General features: G+C 31.8%; 2 protein-coding genes across 4 annotated transcripts in view; one reads left to right on the plus strand and one right to left on the minus strand.

Moving 5' to 3' along the window:
• LOC148307286 (beta-1,4-glucuronyltransferase 1-like) overlaps positions 1-14636 on the minus strand; it is a 197457-nt gene that overhangs the window by 73916 nt on the left and 108905 nt on the right. The gene's annotated exons all lie outside the window — the stretch shown is intronic.
• Positions 1-14636, plus strand: part of Prip (aquaporin prip) — an 88759-nt gene that overhangs the window by 40431 nt on the left and 33692 nt on the right. For both annotated transcript variants that reach the window (XM_088263624.1, XM_088263625.1), the window contains 2 exons: positions 7118-7228; positions 9592-9716. In XM_088263624.1, the coding sequence (XP_088119750.1) occupies positions 7141-7228; positions 9592-9716 (213 nt within the window). In that variant the 5' untranslated portion in view covers positions 7118-7140. The remainder of the gene's footprint in view (positions 1-7117; positions 7229-9591; positions 9717-14636) is intronic.

Here is a 14636-nt window from a genome sequence, read left to right on the forward strand (position 1 = left end):
AACTGAAGGACCCTTCCCAAACAGACTAAGAAAAGTCTGCCATTTATAAAAGCTCAAATGGACGCAAGTTTTAGAAGCGGTTGTTCACGTGACGGCCATGTTGTAGAATATAATTCCACTACCCTAACAAGGCCGAAGCTCGGGGTGCGGTTCCGGCGGGGGTGATCAAACCCTGAACATGCCCATCGTGACGTCATCAGATCGATACTAGCGCCACAGGTTGGCGACTACACACACTATAAAACTACCAAATATTCACCTTCTTTTTCATGAAAAATTTTGTGTTTTATTATTTACAAAAATTCTTCAATTTCTTACTATTTCTACGAGCCTAAGCGGCTCATTATTTGAAATATATATCAAATTGTAGATGAGTGGGTTCAAACTAAGAAAATCTAACGCAAGAGACCGCGTCACCAACCACGGGACCACAATCCGACACCTTTCACACATTACTTTAATTTAATTTCATATAACCTTTATATTTCATAGAAAAATACATTTCTTTAATAAAATTAAATAAAATCATACTTAAAACCATTTTTTACAACCAAATTTCTATTCTTTATATATTTGTTTAACCTGCACCTTTATTGTTTCTGTAAGCTTGTTGTGTTCCCATCTAATTGATGAAAAACATCAAAACTATTTGTATTGCACTGTATTTTGTTTATTGTAATATGTTTTTCATTGTTTGTGAACCAAATTTTTTTTTAAATAAAATAAACCTTACCGCGTCTTTATCATGACTGATTATCCGTCTTAATAAAGAAGCGGTTAGCTTCGAAACCGGTAGACATTATAGTTAAGTTAAAATAAAATATTTATAGTGATTTTAAAACAAAGTTACATTTTAATTATAAAATGGAAAATCACAAAGTTAGTGCTTCAAATATAAATTATATTAATTAAAAGTATTAATTTAATATTTCAAGTGTATAAAATCGTTTTCCCTGTAGTTAGATTAGAGTGTGCCTATAAATCTTCCAGGGTTTTAAGGGGTGTTCCCCATTTGAAACCATTTAATTTATTTTAAGTAAGAATATTGACACGAGCATTTAAAAGCGTCTTACTCGTTCGTAGAAACATGTTTTTTTGCCAAAAAGTCTCTGCGAGTAGTATTTTTTATTTAAGTTGGCATATTTCCAAAACAATTATTACATCAAACGGAATATACATGTATGTGCATCAACTCTTTCCATTTCTCGTCATAGCACATCATTCTTCAGTGGTTCCTTCATTTTCTAAGCAGCTATGGAATGATTTACCTCCCTGATCGCGGACTATCCACTTCTAGGGAGAGAACATTTTACATTAATTTTCCACTCATTTTCAGGGTTGCCAATCTGTGGGGAATTCCCCAAACTGCTGGGAATCTCAACTCGTTTGGGGAATTTGTGGGGATAATGCGGGTATTTTATCATTTCACCATTCATTGTTTATTAATTAGGTACTCCCTCTACCCCCCCTATAAAAAAATAGCCTTTACATCTTTCATTTATTTCTTTTTTATTTTGCACAAAAACAGAACATTCACATAACAACTGAGAATGAGAATATAATAGTAGGTACAGATTTAAAAGTCAATTAAAAGTAATGATATAATGGGTTAAGGACCGGCTCGGCTAAACTAAAAAAAATAATTATTTTTTTAAAAAACTCTAAAAATTTTAGGCACCGGTTCTGTGCGATCCGGCTGAATCTCATTACCGGTAATAAGACACATCGCTCACTCCTTTCAAGAACGTCATAAATCAAAAATCGACAATTTTCAGTTAAGCATGTTTTCTGAATGCCCAAAAATGTACTGTATCCCAGCAAAAGAGGCATATTTTTAACTTAATATTTACCCGCTACAGGACAGAAAGTGTTTTTATTGTACATTTTGAAGAAAATGTATTGTTTAATTACTTTTTAAAATATACTTAATATTTTTTAAATGGAGAAAAAACTTTCAGGTTTTACCTAAAAAGATCTGTTGCACAGTAAAAAGTTCAATGAGTGGCTTGATATTTATTTTTAATACATCGTATTTTATGTTTGAACTTTAAAAACGTTCTCCTAAAAAATCAAATTTTTTGATTTATGACGTTCTTGAAAGGAGTGAGCGACATGACCAATTTATTTCAAACTATTTTTTTCTTTTCTGATGATATTATAATTGATTGTAGTGATCACCTAGATTATACTAACCCAATTGAATGTCCCTGCTCCGTCTTCTGATGAAGGCCTCGACTTGTGTACCTTCCATATTTATATTCAAAATGCTACCTAGAATATTTAAAACAGAGTGTACGTGTAATAAATTAATGCACTCTTGAAATCATAAAAAATGAAGAAGAAAAATATTTTTAAAGTAGATATTATCATTCACATAATTGGGAATGAAAAACAAGCGTTTTTTTTTTAATAACTCATTAAATCATATAAACACAATGGAAAAACTATTTTTGTTTACATTCATATTTATATTTTGTTGTTTTTTTTTAATTAACGTTCTACAAATTAATTTCTTGCATCTTTCAAATAATCATAAAAATTGAGGATTTTTTAAAAAAAATACGTTGTCATTCACATGATTAGGAATGAAATAAAAGCGTAAAATACATGTTTTAAAATGTATTAAACTAAATTGAATAAACTATTTTTGTGTTTATGAATTTTACATTTTTTTTAAATTTTCACCCTAAGAATTTTTTTTAATCCCTTGAAATAATAAAAAAAAAGAATTCTCAAAATTATTCCATTATTATGGATGGCATAATCCGTACAGCTCAAAACTTAAGCACCAAAATCTCTGGAGCAAAGAAATATAATAACACCAAAATCCAGACGGTTCAAAGTTTGAACATCAATATATCATAATTTTTTTAGTAGCTCATAATTCCATCGAAATCGATACAGCTCAAAATTTGAACATCAAAATCTTTAGATCATAGTAATATAACATCAAAATCTTCTTAATAGTTCATAATTCCATCGAAATCGCTAAAGATCAAAATTTGAACATCAAAATCTCTAGATCATAGAAATAAAACACCAAAATCTTCTTAATAGTTCATAATTCCATCGAAATCGCTACAGCTCAAAATTTGAACATCAAAATCTCTGTATCAAAGAAATAAAACACCAAAATCTTATTAATAGTTCATAATTAAATCGAAATCGCTAAAGCTCAAAATTTTAACATCAAAATCTCTAGATCAAAGAAATAAAACACCAAAATCTTATTAATAGTTCATAATTCCATCGAAATCGCTAAAACTCAAAATTTTAACATCAAAATCTCTAGATCAAAGAAAAAAAACACCAAAATCTTATTAATAGTTCATAATTCCATCGAAATCGCTAAAGATCAAAATTTGAACATCAAAATCTCTAGATCATAGAAATAAAACACCAAAATCTTCTTAATAGTTCATAATTCTATCGAAATCGCTACAGCTTAAAATTCTATCACCAAATTCTCACAGTTCAACATTTTATTACCTCATCTGTCGCAACAAGCTTATTACATGTAATACCGTCGATATTAACCTACGAACCGGCCTTATCAAATGACCTCTACGGGTATTTCTTACATAGCAAGACCACTTTGAGTACGGAGAAGGCAAGTACTTGGTATTTAGTATAGTTATCCCAACTTGCGGATAAGGTGGTCGTGTGTTGGTAACCATTATGGTATTGTACATACAACCTAGTTGTATCAAGGTTGATCGGCCAATCACGGATAATCAAGATGTCATCACTCGAACTGACGTTGAGAATTTTAATAGTTTTACGCGTAGCAATTTTTGAGTAATGCATATGAATAGATATGTGCTACTTAGAATGACAATTATTTGTCATTGGTCACTAAATGTACCGACAAAATGGTATTTTTAATATTATTTTTTGACATCTCACTGAAGATGAAGAAGAATATGGAAGTCTGGGCATTTACGGGGCAGACGACCGTCATAGGCTGGTTTAAGTTATCATTTTACACACGTATTTGGACACACTCAAAAAGTTGTAAATAAATTCACTGGTCAAATTATAAGCTAAAATAATAAATTTTAAAATGATATTTTCTGGCGTTTCTCATGTATGTGATTATAATCCAGGATTCGGATCTCACATACTTATAAAAGAGTTTCTGCTCAGTAAAAAAGCTTCTTTTCATCTCACCAATAGATGGTCTCTAGTGAAGTTCTAGTGATTCAAGAACAACGTTTCGGAATTTGTTCATATATATAGAACTTCCAAGAATTAGAGTAGTGCAATTGTCAATAATGCGTAGAATTGGTGAACGTTACACGTGTGTAAAGTGATCACTTTAACCAGCCTATGACGGTCGTCAGCCCCGTAAATGCCCAGACTTCCATATTCTTCTTCGTCTTTGATGAGATGTCAAAAAATAATATGAAAATAGCTCTTGTAATTGGAAATAATCCATATTTTGTGAACAAGTATTTGGACACACTCAAAATGTTGTAAATAAAGTATTTTTAAGATGTGAGATACATTCCATACAAACGTATGGATTGTATCCCTAATGTGTGGAAGTGAAGCATGGAGTTGGCAGAAGAAGGATGAAAGTAGACTAAATGCAGTCGGAATGCGATCTCTCAGTGCGGCAAAACCATGTGCCTATGATAGATGTTCAAATGGTGACATAAGTATACAACAAGGTATTGATAAAACCCTTTAGGGTTTATGTATTAACACAAAGTTGTCTAAAGAAGGATGAAAGTAGACTGAATGCAGTCCAAATACGATCTCTCAGACGAATGTTAGGCAAATCCATGTATGATGGATGTTACAATGGTGATATAAGGGAAGAATTCAAGGCTGAGATAAGAATCACGGACAAAAATAATAAAGGTGTGTTGAGATGGTTTGGGCATGTGAATCGAACAGTGTAAAGAAAGAATAGTTATGAGGCGAATGTGGTGGGTAATAGAAGCAGAAGAAGATCGAGGAAAACATGTCACTATCAAGTATTTCCAATACTTGGGCGTCGTCAAGGTCAGGATTCGGAATAATCGGCGGGTTTGTATGAGATATATGAATATGGAAGAAACAAAGATTGTTCGCAAAGACAGATTGTTGTGGCGTTCTATTCTCTCTGCCTTACCTCCGCAGAAGTTGTGAGATGGTTAGTTTAGTTTAAAATAAATTAAAGACCTAATACTCTTGGCACATTTCGATTTGTTCGATTGTAATTATAATATTTTTCGACAATTGGCATCTTCAGACGGGTGAAATCTATCAAATATGTATGTGAAATTCTATCGCAAGTAATTAACGTTATGCAATATAACTATATAAGATTTAAAATTATATTTTAATTAGCAAAATTCCATCGAGAAATGGCGGTAAATATGTTCATTTGGGCGATAATTACTGTAAATTAATTATGGGCGCTAACCAATATCCCAAGGGCTCAAAATTGTAATTTCAAAATCCCTTTACCTCAAATTTCAATCACACAATCAATTATCGTGAGTGTGTCCAAATACTTGTTCACAAAATCTGGATTATCTCCAATTACAGGAGTTATGTGTGTGATTATAATCCAGGATTCGGACCTCACACACTAATATAAGAGTTTCTGCTTAGTAAAAAGCTCTTTACATCTCACCAATAGATGTCTCTAGTGAAGTTCTAGTGATTCAAGAACAAGGTTTCTAAATTGGTTCATATATATAGAACTTCCAAGAATTTGAGTAATGTGGTTGTCAATAATGGATAGAATTGGTGAATGTTACATGTGTGTAAAGTGATCACTTAAACCAGCCTATGACGGTCGTAAGCCCCGTAAATGCCCAGACTTCCATATTCTTCTTCATCTTTGATGACATGTCAAAAAAAAAAATATCGTGAGTTCAGAACTGCGTAAATTTAATGACTACTCAAATTCACATCATGTTTTTTAAATTTGGTATTTTTGACACGTTTACTAGTTTGTACTCGTATCTCTGCTTTGTATTCTTGGTGTAGATCATTACCGATTTTCAAAAATAAAACGTTACCTCATTCAAAAATAAAACGTTACGTTATTTTTTTATATGGGATTTGCATTGATTATTTACCTCGCTTATTATGCACACCAAGTCCTACCAAAAATCATTTTTAAATCTAGCCTGCGATATCGAACATTCAAGAACGTCATAAATCAAAAATCGTCAATTTTGAGTTTTGCATGTTTTCGTAATGCCCATAAAATATACTATATCCCAGCAAAAGCGGCATATTTTTAACTTAATATTTACCCGCTACAGGGCAGTAAGTGTTATTTTTGCATTTTGAAGAAAAGGTATTGTTTAATTATTTTTTTAAATATACTAAATATTTTTCAAATGGAGAAAAAATATTTAGGTTTTACCTAAAAAGATCTATTGCACAGTAATACATCGTATTTTATGTTTGAACTTTAAAAACGTTCTCCTGAAAAATCAAGTTTTTTATTTATGACGTTCTTGAAAGGAGAGAGCAATATGTGCAATGTAGTGCTTAATGAAATAGACATCAATAATGTTTCTTTTAATACGTTTAAGACAAATATTGTCGATGTCTATTTGACTAGTTGATAAAGAAAATTTCTATTATTTGATAAAAACATTTAATGTAAGTATATTATATAGTTATACTTTTATGTATATGACAGTTTATTATTATAATTTTTATTTTACTTAAGTGAAACCTGTAAATGGAATTTTAATTTAATTGTATTATGTTATTTTTGTATATATTCTGTTGGTTTTCCAAAACAATAGTTACATTAACAATAATAAACATTTCATATTGACAAAGAATAGTTACGTTAAAAAAAATCCAATCAAACAATTCCGCATTTATTCAATTCTACATTCAGAGATTAAAAAAAAGGGTACAATATAAAATGATAGATTTAGCAGGAAGAAGAAGAAGGAAAGAAGAGGAATTACAGACTTTTTTTGTGGGTAAGAAGTTTAAAAGTTTAAAATCGAGGCCCAAGTGTAATATCAAAATTATCTATCAAACTGTATAAAAAAATGCACGTTATCATAATTATTTCTTATTTATTTGATATATGGAAGACGTTTACATTTGAAATGACGTTTCTACAACATGTTGTTTTTCTTTATTTCAGGGTAATCTGCGCGTGTTGTGAAGATGGGGAAGTTCCAGGAGAAACTAGGAATTAACGAGTTGACAGCCAAAAACAACGTCATGTGGAGAGCACTTCTAGCCGAGTTTGTCGGTAAGTTTCTTAACCTGTATTCCGCAAACCCAAAGTATCAGGCAAAAAGTAAACCATTCTTCACACCAAGTCCTACCAAAATTCATTTTTAAATCGAGCCTGCAATGAAATGCTTAATGAAATAGACATCAATAGTGTTTCATTTAATACGTTTAAAAGAAATATTGTTGATGTGTATTTGACCAGTTGATAAAGAAATGTTCTATATAGTTATACTTTTACGACAGTTTATTTAAATTGTTTTATCTTTAGATTACTTAGGTGGAAACCTATAATTGGAATTGTTTTTTTTTAAATATTTTATCATATCATGTTATTTTTGTCGAAATATTCTGTTGGTTTTCCAATTTTAAAAAAAATAATAAAATTAAAAAAACCTGAAGTATTTTATAAAACCCGTGGTATCATATTAAACCCAAAGGTTTATATAAAACCATATTAAACCCGAAGTATTCAACAAAACCCAAAGTATTAGATAAAACCCGTAGTATCAAGTATTCGATAAAACCAGACATATTATATCAAACCCGAAGTATTGGATAAAACCCGTGGTATGAGATTAAACTCGAAGTAGAATAAAATAACAACTATGTAGCTTTTTCCACGCGAATTTTATTTGGCCAGCAAGGGCCAGGGCCAAGTAACAGGGGTCGTCGTAACTGACATCATTAGACTGGTGGTAATAAAATTCATGTGGAAAAAACTACAAAGTTGTTATTTTATTCTATGAAATGCAGTTCCACCAAGAAATGTCAGTACAAAACGTAAATTTAATAAACTTGAAGTATTATATTGAACTCTAAGTACTCGATAAAAACCGATGTAATAGATAAAACCCGTAGTATAAAATTAAACTCGAAGTATTCGATAAAACCCGACGTGTCAAAAAATTGTGTAAAAAGTAGTGAAAAAAATTAGATACATACTAGTTGTTACTACATTCTTTACACGCGTTGCCTCGGTGTTCCCCACAGATTGGATGTCCGTCGTAAATTTTACGAATGTCCAGTAAACTAGGGTTAAAGAAGTCGTTATTTTATTTGGTTATTTAATTTAAACCCACATCTGAACGTAGCCTTACGTACATACAAAAAAAACATACGTTACATTTTCAAAAACATATTTAATCTACGTATTGCAACAGAAAAGTAATAAAATCCAGACCGACATTTCTTAGTAATAATGAATCCGGCTTGATTTGAAATAATGCCAAGTTTATTATTGGAATCGTCTTGTTATGTTTGAAGAGACATTATTTCAAACACAATTTAAAATCATTTCATTGTAGAACTCGTTAAAATGTGTTTAATAACACAAATGTGCATACGCTTCACTTGCAAAACTCAAACCGCGGGCTCGAATCTTTGTTAGAATTTTCATTATTTTCTGGCATCTCAACATAGATGAAAAATAATATGGAAGTCTGGGCATTTCAAAGTAAAGTGATCACTAAAAGAACAATGTTTCAAAATTGTTTCATATATATATAGAACTTCCAAGAATTTGAGTAGTGTGGTTGTCAATAATGAGTAGAATTGGTGAATGTTAGATGTGTGTAAATGCCCCTTAAATGCCCAGGCTTCCATATTCTTCTTCATCTTTGATGAGATCTCAAAAAATAATATGAAGAAGAACATGCATGTCTGGGCTTTTTCGGGGCTGACGACCGTCGTAGGCTGGTTTAAGTGATCACTTTGCACACTGTAACATTCACCAATTCTACCCATTATTGACACCACAACTACTTTAATTCTTGGATGTTTTATATATTTGAACCAATTTTAAAACATTGTTCTTGAATCACTAGAACTTCACTAGAGACATCTATTGGTGAGATGAAAAAAGTGATCACTTAAACCATATCCTATGACGGTCGTCAGCCCCGTAAATTCCCAGACTTCCATATTCTTCTTCATCTTTGGTGAGATGTCAAAAAGTAACATGTCACAATATAAATTTTTTATGTGTTTTTATTAATAAAATACAAAAATAATATTAATAAAATACTTAGTAGACTCTGAAAATCTGTGTATTTTTAAAAATACTTTAATTTCATATTATTTATGTGAACTTAAGCTCATTATTAGAAACAGGTATAAAATTGCGGTAGAGTGGGTTCGAACCGAGAGTCTCTGACTCGAGAGTCTAACTCGACACTAACCACGGGACCACAACTCGACACAAATAATTTTTAATTATTAATTTTTATCTAGTGTGGCGTTCTATTCTCTCTGCCTACCCCTGCGTGGTGGCTAGTTAGTTAATTAATCAGGAAACAAGTGTCACATCATCCTTCATACATGATCTGAAACTTTCTGCTGAAAAACGTGCTTGGATAATGAATCCGTTGTTATTTTTTTCAGGCAATCTTTTGCTGAACTTCTTCGGATGTGGAGCCGTGGTGAACGTGACGTCAGGACCCGATAGTCCTGCCAATTTGGTTCTGATCGCCCTGTCCTTTGGGCTTTCAGTATTCATGATTATCTCGGTAAGTTCCAATTTATTAAACAATGGATGGCTTGACTCTGGCCAATGTCTGTACCTGGCGGATTCTCCGGTTCTTTGGAATAAGGATAGGCTGGAACGTGGAGGGGAAGAGAGGGAGAGGAAGATATCCCACACGATGGACCGATGGAGTTTAGTTAGCAGCAGTCACCTCGGTGTTTGGAGCGCTACGTGCAGCGCAGTCAAGGGGTAACTGGAGAAGAGTCATGGCTTCCACAAGGGTCACAACCCTCAGTAACGAGGAATAAGAAGGAAAAGTAGATACGAGTACCTATATAAGGGCTTTTGCAAATGTGTCTATTAACCCTTAATTAAAATTAAGAGGTGAGATATTTTTATAAATGAAGAAAAAAGAATATGGATGTATGCATGATTTTAAATTGTTTTGAAGCTTTTTTGCTTCAAATATTGTATCCAAAACATTTAAGGTGCATTTTAGATATGGATGTCTAAATATTTGTAAAGTGTGGTGGTCCATCATGTGTAGAATGGTAAATGTTATACGTCAAAGAGTATCAATTTAACCAGCCTCTGACAAGTCGACCGAGACTTTTTATTCATATATCGCTCACTCTTTTCAACAACGTCATTTATCAAAAATGGTCAATTTTCAGTTGTGCGTGTTTTCGGAATGCCAAGAAAATATAGTATATCCCAGAAAAAGCGGCATATTTTTAACTTAATATTTACCCGCTACAGGGCAGAAAGTGTTGTTTTTGCATTTGAAGAAAAGGTTTTGTTTTTATTTTTTTAATATACTTAATATTTTTCAAATGGAGAAAAAACATTCAGGTTTTAGCTAAAAAGATCTGTTGCACGGTAAAAAGTTCAATAAGTGGCTTGATATTTATTTAAAAAAAATTGTATTGTGTTTTTAAACTTTAAAAACGTTCTCCTGAAAAATCAAGTTTTTTTTATTTATGACGTTCTTGAAAGAAGTGAGCGACATGGTTACACTTAAATGTTTACCCTCGAAGAACGCTATAAGATATTTATGTAATAAATGGATATAAATGATTATCCATACACAGGGCAACCGCAAGCGTACCTCACAAATAAATAATAATAAACAACACAACGTGCTAATTGACACTGCGAGCCTGCAACAACAAACATAAATTAACCAAATTATCGCAGTTTCTAGAACGGCCATCTTGTGAAATATTCAAAATGGCGGACGCCCGACAGCTGATGCGTGACGTTCGCCAAATCGATATGCAGAAAAATGTCATTTTAGATGACTCCAACTTGGAAAATGATCACCAAACCATATAAGGAAGTAAATTCATTCAAATTAGATCATTATATACTCGTAAACAAATCATGATCGTGTAATGTTTTACAGAATATTACTAATATTACGATGATTGGATAAATCCAAGGTTGTTAGAATGCTGATTTTTTACTTATTTTTGAAAGTGAATGCATTTATAAAAAAGGTATAAACTATTCAAATAATATGGTACGATTTAAAAAAAATCGTACATGAATCATGAAGAAACAGAGATATTCAAAATTGCTACTTATTGTCTTTGAAAATTTGGTTAAAATTAACGAAACTACAATATTTACAGTGTGTCCAAATCCATGTCCACAAATCTGGGTTTCTCCATATGGGAGATTTTTTTACATTTTTGATAGAGGAATATGGAAGTCTGGGTATTTACAGGGCTTATAACCTGTCATAGGCTGGTTAAGTGATCGCTTTACAAACATGCAACATTCAACGATTCCATCCATGACTGACAACCACACTACTAGCAGTGTGTGCGTACTAGTATTTATTAGTAGTTTAAGTGGTGTTTTAATCATGGGTGGAATTGGTGGAAAGTTGCACGTGTGCAAAGTGATCACTTCACCAGCCTATGACAGGTCATACATAATCTAGTACTACTACTCATACCTACACAATGCTTGTAACTACTACTACTGCTAGTAACTACTAGTACACACTGCTAGTAGTGTGGTTGTCAATCATGGGTAGAATTGTTGAATGTTGCACGTGTGCAAATTGATCACTTAACCAGCCTATGACAGGTCATAAGCTCTATAAATACCCAGACTTCCATATTCTTCTTTATCTATGTTGAGTTGTCAAAAAAGTTTTTTTATTTATTTTATAAAATTAAACAGATCTTTCTATATTTCTCGTTAGCGAAATACACTGCGCGGTAATAAGGCACGACGGTATTTTCTTTGAATTTCATATTAACATTTTTTGTATGTAGTTTTCCTCACATTAATTAGAATGTAGACAATGCGTAGGTACACATAATTACATATAAACAGCTTTTTGCTGTTTCCTCTGACTCTGGTTTGATGCCAAAATAACTTTTTTTTTTTAAATATCATCCATTTAATACGCAAATAATAACGTTTTAATAATATCCTTCGTAGAAACGGTCGGCCATCTTGTTAAATTAGTGTATGCGTCCTCTTAATCATTCCTCTTAGTAAGAAAGAAGAAGATGGAAGTCTGAGCATCCCATGGCTTACGACCTGACATTTGGCTGGCTTTAGCGATCACTATATACACTTGTGTAACGTTCACCATTCTGCCCATTATTAAACATGTGTATTACATTAATTATTGAAACCTATATATATGCAATCGTTTTACATGTCAGTACAATTTTCGGTACATTCGGAAATATGGCTGATTGTAGCGCCATCAGTAATGAAATTGGTGAAGTATTTATTTAGGTTTTTCCGTTCGAACAAGTAATATTGACATCTCATGGGGTGAATAATACAGTCACAAATTTTCAAATCTGGGTTGTCTCCAGACATCTCATCAAAGATGAAGAAGAATACTAATGTCGGGGTATTTACAGGGCTTATGACCTATAAAAAGCCGGTTAAGTAAATACAGTAAGGTAAATTTAATTTGACAAAACCCAGATTTATAAACAAGTATATTTAGACACTTAAAACGTAAAAATAAAAGCTGCATAAAATGAATAATATTTTTTCAGGCTTTTCATAGTGTGTGAAAATAATCCGGGGATCGAATTTCGCATACATCCAAAAAGGGTCTATGCTAAATAAAAGCTTTCTCAATCCAACATAGATGACTCTTGTGAACACAAATGTACTGTGTCATGAGATTGATCATATATCTAGGAGTTCCTAAAATTTGAGTAAGTTGGTTGTCAATTATGGGTAAAATATCACGATATAAACCACCCTATAATAGGTCGCAATTCCTATAAATACATTCTTCTTCATCTATGTTGAGATGTCATTATGGATACATGAAAATTTATAATAATAATAATAAAACCCTTATCCGCACCCCAATGGTGCATAGGGCACTGCGTCATATAAACGCAATGTTATCTTGATCGTTTTACACATGAAGGAAAGGTGATCAGCCCTCCGCTTCAGGTACCAGTCCAGGGTAATATTGAATAAATATTACAGTGAAAAAATCACTCATATTTATTTTACCCCCCTGGGAATCGAACCCGGGACCTCCAGAACGGTAGCCGAGCGTGCTGACCATTACACTACAGAAACAAATTAGTAATTTATTACAAAGTAGCAAATTATTACAAAGTATTTATGTATTAATTTTAAATTAAACACAGATTTTTTTAGTCTACTAAGTTGTATTTTATTAACAAAAACACATAAAAAAATTATACTGTGACAATTGTTTAGCCTTGGCATTATCAAACGAATGTGTTTGATTTAAAATTAACACATAAATTAAAATGGAGTTCTACAAATTAAACGCCAAATCAATAAATAATTATCACTATTTTTACATTATCATCTAATTAAGATTTCGGTTATCAATCGAAATGATATAACACCCGTAATCGCAGTTAAAATACGTCGGTAAAATTTAATTGACGATCGTATTCCCGACTTAGATTTAAATCAAACTGTATGGATAAGGAAAACGATAAAAAAATTATCACACGTTATTGTAGATATGTACCTACGTCAGATGGCCAAAAAACTATAATATTTTTCAATACATGTTCATAGATTATTTATTATTATACTAAGAAATTAAATTTATGTTTTGCACTGACATTTCTTGGTGGAACTGCATTTTGTAACTTTTTCCACATGAATTTTATTTAACCAGCAACCCGGTTGCTGGTCGAATAAAATTAATGTGGAAAAAGTTACAAAGTTGTTATTTTATTCTACTAAGAAATTAGTTAAAAATTTATATTCTGAGATATTCACAAAAAATAGCAACCCGGTTGCTGGTCGAATAAAAATCATGTGGAAAAAGTTACAAAGTTGTTATTTTATTCTACTAAGAAATTAGTTTAAAATTTAGATTCTGAGATATTCGCAAAAAATATCAACCATTTTGTAAAAATACGTACTAAGATATTCACAAAAAGGATCAACCATTTTGTAAAAATACGTACTATTTCGATGTTGTGTAACTTTACCATATTGTACGGAAATCATCCTACCCACAATTTGCAAAATTAGATTTTTGGATGATGTAATTTTTAATTAATAAAAGCCACAGAAAGCTTAATAAAACGTTTTTGGAGATTTTTTTCTAACCAACGACCAGTAAATCCACGAAAAAAATATGTGAGAAACAGCCATGTCAGCTTTCAGCATTTTTCATGTTAAGTATTTACATACATCGCTCACTCCTTTCAACAACGTTATATATCAAAAATCGTCAATTTTCAGTTGTGCATGTTTTCGGAATGCCCAGAAAGTACTATATCCCAGCAAAAGCGGCATATTTATAACTTAATATTTACCCGCTACAGGCCAGAAAGTGTTGTTTTTGCATTTTGAAGAAAAGGTATTGTTTAATTATTTTTTTTTAAGTATTCTAAATATTTTTCAAATGGAGAAAAAACCTTCAGGTTTTTCCTCAAAAGATCTGTTGCACACTAAAAATTTCAATAAGTGG

Source organism: Brachycentrus maculatus, unplaced genomic scaffold (genome assembly GCF_059751285.1).
Source record: "Brachycentrus maculatus isolate JH-2025_06_01 unplaced genomic scaffold, ASM5975128v1 h1tg000202l, whole genome shotgun sequence".
Lineage (NCBI taxonomy): Eukaryota > Metazoa > Arthropoda > Insecta > Trichoptera > Brachycentridae > Brachycentrus > Brachycentrus maculatus.